The sequence below is a fragment of the Amaranthus tricolor genome, chromosome 3 (assembly GCF_026212465.1).
Source record: "Amaranthus tricolor cultivar Red isolate AtriRed21 chromosome 3, ASM2621246v1, whole genome shotgun sequence".
Classification (NCBI taxonomy): Eukaryota; Viridiplantae; Streptophyta; class Magnoliopsida; order Caryophyllales; family Amaranthaceae; genus Amaranthus; species Amaranthus tricolor.
In genome coordinates, this window is record NC_080049.1 from 26,170,486 (window position 1) to 26,182,602 (window position 12,117).

At 35.2% G+C, this 12,117-nt stretch overlaps 1 protein-coding gene across 1 annotated transcript; it reads right to left on the minus strand.

Annotated features, from left to right (window-relative positions):
* Positions 1-660: 660 nt before the first annotated feature.
* LOC130808182 (probable transmembrane ascorbate ferrireductase 3) lies at positions 661-3,791 on the minus strand. Its single transcript, XM_057673651.1, has 4 exons — positions 3,503-3,791; positions 3,365-3,413; positions 2,372-2,571; positions 661-1,193 (listed from the first exon to the last, which is right to left on the minus strand). Exons 1-4 carry the CDS (start codon positions 3,662-3,664, stop codon positions 927-929), a joined length of 678 nt encoding a protein of 225 aa, XP_057529634.1. The 5' UTR covers positions 3,665-3,791; the 3' UTR covers positions 661-926.
* Between the last annotated feature and the right edge of the window lie 8,326 nt (positions 3,792-12,117).

Here is a 12,117-nt window from a genome sequence, read left to right on the forward strand (position 1 = left end):
GATTAAGCAACTCTCATCAACCGTTCCAAACCTTAAACCACCCATATTCGACACATCTTTATCGACCCTCTCTAAAGTACAAGACAATGCATGTTCGATTATATGTTTAAAGTTAACGTCATCATTAATATTATTGGTACTTGCTTTAACATATACGTTTGTCTCATTATGAGACGGACCCATAACAGACTTACTGTATTTTTGAAGGGAATTGATACAAGTTGCCACCCTTTTTATATGTCGCCACCTCTTTTTATTTTTTTGCCCCTAGTTATTATAAACTTAATCAACTCAATCTTAACATTAAAGAATACATAAACAATTTAAAGATTTTTGTTAGTTCATAATTGAACTAAAGCCTTTATTCTAAAAATGTAGATGTTAGACATTTTTATGTGTATGGAAAATAGAAAATAATATGAAGAACAAGGTTAATAAATTATACAATGGTAAACAAAAGTTATTTAATATATTGACAACCTGGATTAAGTATAAGGAGAAGTTTATGCGCGCATAAACTTAATGATTTAACATGCTTTGTACTAAAATTTAATATTGATAATAATAGAGTAATACGGTAATACAACCTTATGTATAAAATTTAACATGCATTGTACTAAAAAACGAAAAAACATACTGAATAATTATATGATGATTTTTCTATAATATAAAATAAACACAATTAAAATTAGTTGAACAATAATCACATTGTCTTTAAATAAATTCTGCATTAAAGAATGCAAGTCTCCCCCAATCATTCACATTTACAAGATGGTTTAAAAACTCAACCAACAATTCCAATCCAAAAAAATATTGAACACACACTTCACTCTGAAACATGTAAGGCTCACCACAGAAAAAATATATTACAACACAATCCAATGACACAATGAGTATTTGATCATAAGAAAAATAATAAGTCTAAGTTAATTAATATGGCCAAAGCGAGCAAAAGAGATGGAAAGATCAACAGTAATGCCAAAGAGCAAAATAGCAAGGCCAATAAAGTTGATTAACCGAGCCTCATGACTTGCCACCAAACGTAGGATTGTGAATATCTGCATCAATCCTGTTTCAGCTGTGCATATTGCCATATATAGTAATATCCTTCCTAGATTCACATGCCATGGTGCAAATCTTGCTCTTGTTGAGCTTCTCCTTGGTATCCAATATGTTACGAACCCCACCAACCACTACAATTTTGCACATAAATTATAATTATAGGTTAACTTAAATATTATATTTCTATATATAATATACTGCTATAGTACTAGTACAATTCTAGGAAGAAATGTAGCACAAAATTTAGATAACAAAAGTTGATTTGTCAATTTTTTTATTTTAGTTTGTCTTATAGAATTTACCCTAATTCTATTTGTGGCCATAACCTATGTTGTGTGATAGCGGAAATAAGATCGATGAACAATAATGAAACAATAAAGAAAATCAAACAAAATAATAAGAAAATGATACAAGAGATTTAACGTGGTTCACTATCAATGTGATAGCTATGTCCACTAGCCCCGAGATCAAATATTTTCACTATGATCGCAAAGAATTTACAAGATGAATCACAATAACACTCACAAATAATAATGACTCTCTTGTGATCTCTCTCTCAATTTGTGAATGATAAACCCTAGTACTAGTAAGAGGGGTATATATAATAAAACCAACTTAAAAGAAAACTTGGGCTCCAAGTATTCACAAATAACCGGCCAAAAATAGTAGTCACTGTAAAAAAACCCACGAAAAAAACCCGCAAAAAACGCCCAGCCGGGTCGCGGGTCGTACAATTAGTCGTGAGCCGCGACTGGACAAAACCACAAAACAGGAACTTTTGACAGCCTGCTCGCGAGCCGCGTATGAGGTCGCGGTTCGTGGCTTTTTGCTTCCTCAAAATAGTAGCTTTTTCACTTAAACTCACGGACCGTTCATTATGTCGTGAGCCGTGACTTTCCTAGTCTCCATAATTCACCTCTTCCATGATAAAGACTGATTTAAGTCACCATTATTACCAACCTATACTCTTTTTTAATTCTTATTTATACGTTTAACTTACATTATTATTTCATTTGCACATTTGTTTTACTTTCCAATAAAATATACTACCTTTTTAGTTTTATAACATTTTTATCCACTTTTTCACCTCATTTTCCTTGATTTTTCATTTTAGTTAGTCACATAGAATATATTAGTTCAAATTTATTTTTTTATCATGTTAAAAACAATTAAATATATACCTGCCTCATATCCCTGCTATTTATTTACAAGCCCGATAATAAAATTTGTCACTAATTAAAATACGTTCTTATTACCGTCATTTAATAATATTTTTAATAAAACGGGGGATATAAGTTAATGATTTTACCTGAATGCCATATAAAATGAAGGTACCAAGGCCAATCCAAGAATGCATGGTGTACATAGTTGTTAGGTTTTTTGCGGAGTGATATTTGAAAGTAGCATATATCCCTACTATCCCAAGAGTTATTGCTATTATGTGCATTATCATGTGTATCATCTTCTGCGTTCTTGGCTCAGCTATCACCGTCTTATACACCATCATAGCTGCCATAATTTTGCATATTAAACATTGGATTATCAATTCATCATAAGTCAAAAAAAAAAAAAAGATTTCACAAATATTGTTATTGTTTTCAGTATTTTTTACTCCTAAATGCAATCGTTACTTTTTTTATGGCAACATGGGAGATTTGGAGCATGTTTAACATGTTCGACCGCACAAGGCTTCGAAAAATTAGGGGACTCAATATTAAATTACATAGTATATATTGAGTGTCTATAGATACAAAATTGTTAGAATTTTAAAATTGCGCATGGGCTTTCAAAATGTCGCCAATTATTATTTCGCCCCTATACGGCAATAAATACATAAATACAAATGACAAGCTAATAAGTAGAAAAAGTTTTTTTTTCCCTTCAAACTACTCCATTTGTCCTACTCATTTAACAACATTTGCTTTTTGGGTCTATCTCAACTCAATTTGGCATTTTAGTTTTTAGACAATGATCTATTAGGACCATTACTTTGTTATAATTTTATCATACATTTTAACTCTATTTTAATTTCATCCACAAAATTTATTATATTTTTTATTTATTACCAAATATAAATATTTTTCTTTAAATTAAAAAACACCGCATTTCTACTAATTTAAAGGAATGTAATAATATAATATTTACTAACATACATTCAAGTTCTTGTCCTAGTGTGATCCCTTTTTCACAATAAAAACAAATGATCAATTTTGGATTATTTTCAGGCAATTTTAGTCAAATCATAAATTTAAAAATAAATTAGCCAGTCAATTATATTACAGTGAGATTAGCAAAAACTTACCTTCCCCAGCAAAAAAAATGAACCCAAAGAACATGAGGAAAGGATGAATCTGCAGCAAAGTAAAATCATTGATGATTAAAAATGTAGTTAGGAAAAGGAGGTAGGGAAAATATAAGTTGAATAAATATGGTCACTAACATTGAAAATACGAGTAGGATTTTCATAATCATCAAGATTAAAACCTCCTCGATAATGCAACAACCAAACAAGCATTAGAATAAGAGCAATAATCCCAAAAATATGTGCCAACACAGCTATGCGCGACGCTTTTTCTCTGTACCAATCTCTGTCGAAATCCATAATTCTTGTATTTTCTGCACTTAGTGTTATTTACTATAGTCTATATTTAGTAGTACCGTGTTTGGCTGCTTATTATTGTCTTATTGGTTAGGTTGTTATAACAAATTAAAATCGTTTATTTATATGTATTGAGTTGATTTAAGATGATAATAATCTATTAAAGCATGTAAAATGATAAAAGTATTGACAAGGTTGCTCATTTCTCAGCTTTGGAATTACTTCTTTTACAGGTTTAGGATACACAAAAAAGTGGTTCATTGCCATTTGTAAAGAATAAATTCATATCTTGTCACCCACTTTTTTTCAATTTCTTTTTATCTTCCTTTTACATTTTAGACATATAAGTACGTATCAAGAGATGAGAGGTTCTTTTCTCATTTCCAAACAAAAGTAATAAAAGAGATGTTCTTTTTCATATTCCTTCCTATTCTTCTAATTAGTCTTATTTGACTTTTCACCAAATTTTAGGTGAGTCAAATGGGAATAAGTAAGTTATTAATGGTTTTTCCTTATATTAATTATAATAAGGTAAAAATTACATACTATAAATAAAAATGAGATTAATAAGATAATTTAACCATATTTGAAAATTAGACTAATAGGCAAGAGGTATTATTTATTAAATGTACTTGTATTAAATTAATACTATATAAAAAAAATAGTGGTTCATATAGTTAATTCAATCCTTTAGAACTAAGAGTCTTACATTATGGTTGTTGTATTAATATTTGCCAACTTTTATACTTGGTCATGGCACGTGATCGTGATGGTCCAATGAGTTTAATTGATTAACACTTGGTCCGTGTATAGGACATTTAAAAATGATATATTAACACCGATCATCATGTTGGTTGCGCTCTTTTTTATGAATATGAGTCATCGTCGTTCTTCTCTTCCTAGACTCTGCTCATAGTTTTATGGGTGGGATACACTGCGTAAGGTGATGATGATGATGATATTTAATTCAAATGCCATTAGTTTAAGGGAAATTTTACATGGTAGCATTCAGTTTTCTTGAAATGCCAGTGATAACACTTTTTAAGAAAATTCCACATGGTAGCATCCAACATTTGCATTTAAATTTCCTGTAGCTTTAAACATACAAAAACATTACTTTCACCGTTAGCTTTCAAACAGCAGCCCTTTATGCTTCGATTCTCAGTCCCTTATGCGATTTTCACTCTCATTCTCAATAGCCATAACACTCAAAGCTTTCAAACAGTATCCCCTTCCCGCGATCGATTCTCAGGCGATTCTCCTTCGAAGAAACTGCACAGGTATGGCGAAATTTAGGATTTATGCTGATCGATTCTCTGTTTCTTTTGAACAATAGCGAAATTTAGGGTTTATGCTATTCGATTCTCTGTTTGTTTCGATTCTCAGTCCTCTTATGCGATTTTGGTGTGTTTCTTGCGGTTTATGCTGTCCGAATTCCGTCATGAATTCAAAAAATATGGCATTTTTGAAGTGTTCAATTGTTACTTGGTTGAACTCAATATTAAATTAGGGCTTTTGGTAATGGATTAGGGAATTTCTGAAATGTTGGTTTGTTGATTGTTTGAATTCAATAATAAATTAGGGCTTTTGGATTAGGGGTTTTTGAAATGTTGATTTGTTGATTGTTTGAATTCAATAATACTAGCAAAATTCCCTCAAAGCTGTTGATTGGTTGATAATAAATTAGGGCTTTTGATAATGGATTAGGGCAATTTTTTGTTTTTCTTCCCTATTTTCTTACAATTCCCATTTTACAATTGTCATTTCATGGATAATTGAAAATATAGATCTAGACTTGGTTAATCAGTTTCTTGATTACCCAACAGTAAAGACCTTATGGAATGGGATTGAGACCCTATTCAGCAGTGGGAGGGATGGACTGCAGATCTTTGATCTTACAGTCAAGGCCAACAAAATACAGCAAGGAAATGAGTCAATCGAAAGATATTACAGCAAACTAATAACTTTGTGGAAAGAAATCGACAGAGGACAACCAAATCCCATAAAGGACCCAAACGACATCATCATCTATAACCGATTAACACAACAAAATCGGCTATATCAATTCCTAGCAGGGATTAATGACTCATTTGATAAGGATAGGAGAGATTTACTTCTCGAAGATCCACTTCCCACTGTGGAGGAAGCCTATTCTAGTATCAGGCATGAAACAATGAGGCGAGGCATCATTAAACAAGAGCCCTCATCAGATCTTGACTCATTGGGCATAGGAGGTAGCTTCATAGTGAGAAAAACAGAAAGATCTTATCGAAGGGATGATTATAAAAGCCACCTGAAGTGCACTCATTGTGGTGGCACACGACATACCAGGAGCGAGTGCTTCAAGTTGGTGGGCTACCCCGAGTGGTGGCCAGATGCAAAGAAAAAGGCAAGAAAACCGGCGGTCAGACCCACTAATCAGAACAGAGCAAGCAGGCAGCAGTGGGACTACGTGTAACAGAGGATCTCAACGGTGGCGATGACCAAAAAGAGGAATCAAGTGTGGCCTTAAGTGGCGTTTTAGGTAGCAGAGAAGGAGAAAACACATTCTCCCAAACGACTCTAATGGAGGAAAATGACCCGTAGGGTTTGCTAGAGTGTGTGATCCCTTAAAAAGGGGGATAAGTGACCCTTCAATTTTAAAGGGGGGACACGTGTTGACTGAAAGGGGGAAGGAGTGTCTTGTTTTTAATCCCTCTTCACATCATACTTTGTCAGTTTCTGATAATGGTTGGATTTTTGATTGTGGGGCTGCAGACACCATGTTTTTTGACCCAAATGGCTTTTTAACATGTGAAAGGCCTAATAAAAATATAATTAAAAATACTAATGGGGAGGGAATTAAAGTAGAAGGAGTCGGGACTATCTCTTTCTCGAAAAAACTCACATTGAATAATTGTTTGTTTGTGCCAGCTCTTTCTCATAAATTCTTGTCAGTAAGTCAACATACAAGAGACCTTAATTGCACCGTGCTCAAGAAACCTGGTTGTTGTATTGCGCAGGATGCTCAGACAGGACAAACTATTGGGCGTGGTATTGAGAGAGGTGGACTATACTACTTGGAAGGGACGATTCAACAAGGCAAAGCCGTTCTTGCTCATGGGTCAAAGGAAAAATAACTATGGACTTGGCATCGACGTCTTGGACATCCATCCAAAGGGTATCTAGAGAAACTTTTTTCTTCAGTGCTGGGTTTAGATTGAATTATAAGTGTGAGACATGTATTCTTGCAAAAAGTCAAAAACATTCGTGCTCTAGTAGTTTGAATAAAACTGATTTGCCATTTATGCTTATTCATTCTGATCTCTAGGGGCCTGCACCTGAAACAGGAACACATAGTTTCTCATATTATGTTATTTTTATTGATGATTGTATCCGGATGAGCTGGATTTATTTTCTCAAACAAAAACCTGAAGTATTTGAAACATTTGTTGATTTTTATCACGTGATATATACCTAATTCCAAATCTAGCCCCGAAATTTTGAGAACTGATAATGATGGGGGAGTATGTTAATTTAGACATGCATCGCTTCATAACTAGTAAAGGGCTCATTCATCAAACCACATGTCCTGATACACCCCAACAAAATGGTATTGTCGAGCGGAAAAATAGAACTTTACTTGAAATCACTCATGCTATCATGCTTGAATCCCATGTTCCCACATACCTTTGGCCTGAAGCTGTTGCCACAACTAACTACTTAACCAATAGACTCCCTACCCAAAACCTTAATCACAAAACCCTTCTGGAGACCTTTTAATCCTACCTACCCATACCACCATCCCATTCCTTACCCCCAAGAATCTTTGGATGTACTGTCTATGTTCATTGCCCTAAGCGAATGCGGAATAAACTTAAGCCCCGAGCAGTTAAATGTGTGTTTGTGGGATATGGGAGAAATTAGAAAGGGTATCGGTGTTTTGATCATCTAGCTCAAAAGGTGTCCACCACTATGGATTGTGACTTCATTGAAAAAGAATTCTACTACAACCATCATCGATGTCAGGGGGAGAAGCAAGGTGACGATCTCAGATAGTTAACCAGTCTGTGGATGGTTGACCTAGACCTCACAGAGCAAGTAGGCGATGCCACCGAACTGTCCATTTACGCTGTGCGACCCCCATCTCCTTTACCTCCGCCGGTCATGTCTGTCACCAGGTGAGTCAGGTAGTGGAAGATATAACTCTAGATACTAACCCTGTTGAGATTGAGATTGCTACTGAGAATGTGATTGCAGGAGAAAGTAGGGAGACAGGTGATCAGAATCACCAAGGTGACGGAAGATAAGTTTTGCCTCCTCAATTCACATGAGGCATTCCTCCTAAGAGATATGATTCGGAGACAAGACGATCTAGATATCCAGTTCATAATGCTAAAGGGGAAAATATGTCACAAAGTGCCTTGGCCTTAAATGCAAATTTGAACTCAACAAGGATCCCAGACACAGTGGAAGAGGCTCTAAAAAGTGACCACTGGCGTAAAGCTATGAAAGAAGAGATCAATGTTCTCCAGAAGAATGGCACATGGGAGAAGTGCATTCTCCCAAATAGGAACAAGGTTGTGGGATGCAAGTGGGTGTTTACAATCAAATACAAAGCTGATGGGACTATAGAGAGACGCAAAGCTCGGTTAGTAGCAAAGGGGTACACCCAAACTTATGGGGTTGACTACTCGAAAACCTTCTCACCGGTAGCAAAAATTGATACGATTTGAGTTCTATTCTTCATAGCAGCAAACTTAGACTAGCCCCTTCATCAGTTCAATGTAAAGAATGCTAATCTTCACGGGGAACTTCAAGAAGAAGTTTACATGGAAGCTCCACCAGGTTTTTCTACAGGCTTCGTAGAAAATGAGGGATGTAGATTAGAAAAGCTTTATATGGGCTAAAGTAGTCTTCTAGAGCATGGTTTGGGAGATTTACTTCAACAATAAAGAGGTTCGGATACCGTCAGAGTAACTCAGACCACACCTTGTTCCTCAAGAGAAGAGAAAGTAAGATAACTTGCCTCCTGATTTAAGTGGATGCAATGATCATTACCGGAGACGATGAAGAAGAAATTGAGACTCTCAAGGGTAGATTATTCCAAGAATTTGAGTTGAAAGACCTCAGAAGACTTAAATACTTCTTGGGAATAGAAGTTTTGTGATCCCACAGAGGTATCTTCATATCCCAGAGGAAATATGTTCTCGATTTACTATCTGAGACAGGGATGCTAGATTGCAAGCCCATTGACACCGATAATGGTAAATCATGGATTACATACAAAGCAAGACGGAGAACCCACTGATTGTGCTCAATACCAACGATTAGTGTGGAGCTAATTTATCTGGCACATACAAGACCAAATATCGCATACGCAGTAGGGGTTGTTAGCTGTTTCATGCATATACCTTAAGTCCAAAAGATGGAAGCAATATTCAGGATCTTGAGGTATCTTAAAGGAACCCCAGGAAGAGGCATTCTGTATTGAAAAAATGGTCACTTGGATCTAGTTGCCTACACAGATGCTGATTAGGTAGGTGACAGAGATGATAGAAAATCAACATCGGGTTATTTTACTCTAGTAGGGGGAAATCTTGTAACCTGGAGAAGCAAGAAACAGAAAGTGGTTGCACTATCTAGTGCTGAAGCCGAGTTTCGAGGAGTTGCAGAGGGAATTACCAAAGTCCTATGGCTAAGAAAGCTCCTAACTGAACTTGGCCATACTCCAAACAAAAGCTGCAAACTCTTCTATGATAATCAAGCTGCTATCAATATATCAGAGAATCCAGTACTACATGATCGAACCAAACATGTCGAAGTTGACAAACACTTCATAAAAGAAAACTTGGAGGCTAAGATGATCAAACTTCCTCATGTACGGTCTGAAGGTCAATTAGCAGATATTCTCACAAAAGCAGTGGGAACTCTACCGTTCAAAGAAGTATTGTGCAAGTTGGGTATTGGTGACCCAACAACCCAACTTGAGGGGGAGTGTTAGAATATGAAAACAAATAAAATCAAGGAGTAGATATTTGATAAGTGCAATTATTTGCACTTATTTGTGTTAATTTTATGCTCCTTATGTGATGTTTTAGTGAGTTTTAGGTAGTGTTATTAGGGATATTTGACATTTTTGTTTCATATGCCGAATAATGTATTTTATGTAATTTTTGAGGAAAAATAGGAGTTTTATTAGGTCTCGGGGGTGATAAGAGGGTAGAGGCCTGGAGAAATGGCCTAAGACCCTTAAAAGAAGTGAAGAGATCGAGCCAAACAAGCCCCAAGGGGAAGAAACGAGTTGTAGCTAAGCCATGCCAAAAAGCCACGACTTGTCGCACATCTACTGATCTCGGCATAATAGTCCAGAGCCAAAGCAACGAGTCGTCCCATATATGCCACGACTCGTCGCATACTTTCTGATCTGAGCAATGCATTCCAGAGGCTGAGCGACAACTCGTCCCCAATGTTGCCACGACTCGTCGCCAAAGCACTGAAGTCACATACCCCAGGCAGTAGCAAAGCGACGAGTCGTGGCTCCTGATGTCACGAGTCGTCGCGAGTACGTTAGATGTTTTGTTCGAGCGTTCGATGGTTACTTTTTGGAGCCACTATAAATAGTGGTAGTTATTTATTTTTTAGGATAAAGCAGTTTAGTTTTTAATTTTTAATCTTCAGAATTCTTTTTGTTCTTTGAGCTCTTTGTTGCTAAACTTCATTGTTACAATAAATTCCCTTGCAATTTACATTTTTCGTTCTTCTCAATTAGTAAGTTTTCTTTGTTTATTGCTTTATTATTTATCTTTGTGCATTGAAATCACTCATCATTTTATGTTTACTGTTTCTATTAAGTCATCATTTATCATGAATTACGTTTTTATTACCATGTCTAGTAAGTAGTTATCCTCTCTAGGGTTAGGGTATAAACCCTAATTTGAAGCATGAGATGATATTTTATCGATTAATTGTGTGAAATTTGGGTCTATGATTAAACCTATGCTTAATGAATCTTAGTTTAAATATCTTTATTATCCTTTTCAATAAAACGGAAGTTTGAGATTAAGTTAAATTCCTATTAGTTTAGCCAATAAAACGGAAGTTTGAGGATTAACACTAGTAAGGTCTTAAACCGATATTGATCAATAGAGCGGAAGCTTGAGGTTAATTAGATCACGTTTAATTATGTCAATGACTCAATTTCATACAATTATGAGAGTAATTAACTCCCATGTTAGAATTAGGTGATTCCCGACGCCTTAGAATTTGTCATATTATTATTATTATTCTCGTATTAATCATTGTCTTAGCTTTAATTATTAGTTTTATTTTATTGTAGTATTAGTCTCCCAACCCAGCTACTTATTGATCCGTGTCTTATAGTCATAAGGCAAACAAATTAGTTGACTTGCCTCCTTGTGTTCGACCCATAACACGTACACCGTGCGCTTGCGGTTATTAAAATTTTCACTATCAATATTCATAGAATATTGTCATTATGGAAATTCATAAATTATGTAATCTTTATATTTTAGGTAACCCTAGATTATCATTGATGTACATAAGCACGGCCATTGTATCAGTAATGAAAAACAGAAATACAGAACATAAAACTTTAACCCCAAAAACATGTTCTCTTTCGTATCAGCCTCAACCATCAAATTTTTGATTGAGTTGATACCTTAACAAAAGTATATACTGATTGACTTAATTATTAAACAAGTTGAAACAACCGATAAGCAAGCTCAATCATAAAGTAAGTTCAAGAAAGCAACATATGTATATCACTTTTCCAGTTGTTTAAGATGTATTTCACTTAGCCTAGCTATTGGAAAACAGTAAGGCACAAAAAACAACATAATTCTCATTTCAGTACATGGTAGCTGCAGGTAACCAGCAGGGTCCATGAACATAGATAAGGCTTCCCCAGTCTATATTTAACGATTAATATCCATTTATCCGTCACAGAAAAGGCTAGTAGTTTGCAACATTTTTTGCAGTATATAAGCCAAATACAGAAAAGTTCACCTTATAAGAGCACAAGATATATATTGGCCCCATTTTAAGTTAATAATTTGTTTCAGGATCACTTTACAAGTCTTACCATCACGAGACAATTGTCAGTGAAATAATGGAACTAAAAATTATACAACTTGTAATCCTATAAGATTGGTATTTGGTGGGTATATCAAGTTCCTTTCCTCTTTATCTTGATGAGAGCGGTAGTGTTTAATGGGCGGGTCGACTAAGCGGGTCAAGGATTGGGTTAATAATAGGGCGGATCATTAACGGGCCTTTGAGTAAAGGGTTAGGTCGGGTCGGATAATTATAAGTATTAATTGTGAAAAAAATTTACCACGTTTTTTTTATATTTTTAAATAATACTACTCCCTCCTATTCATAGAGAATAGGACATTTGGGTTTTGCACCAAAACCAAGGAGGGGTGGAGATCACTTAAAAGTGAGTGGAAAACACT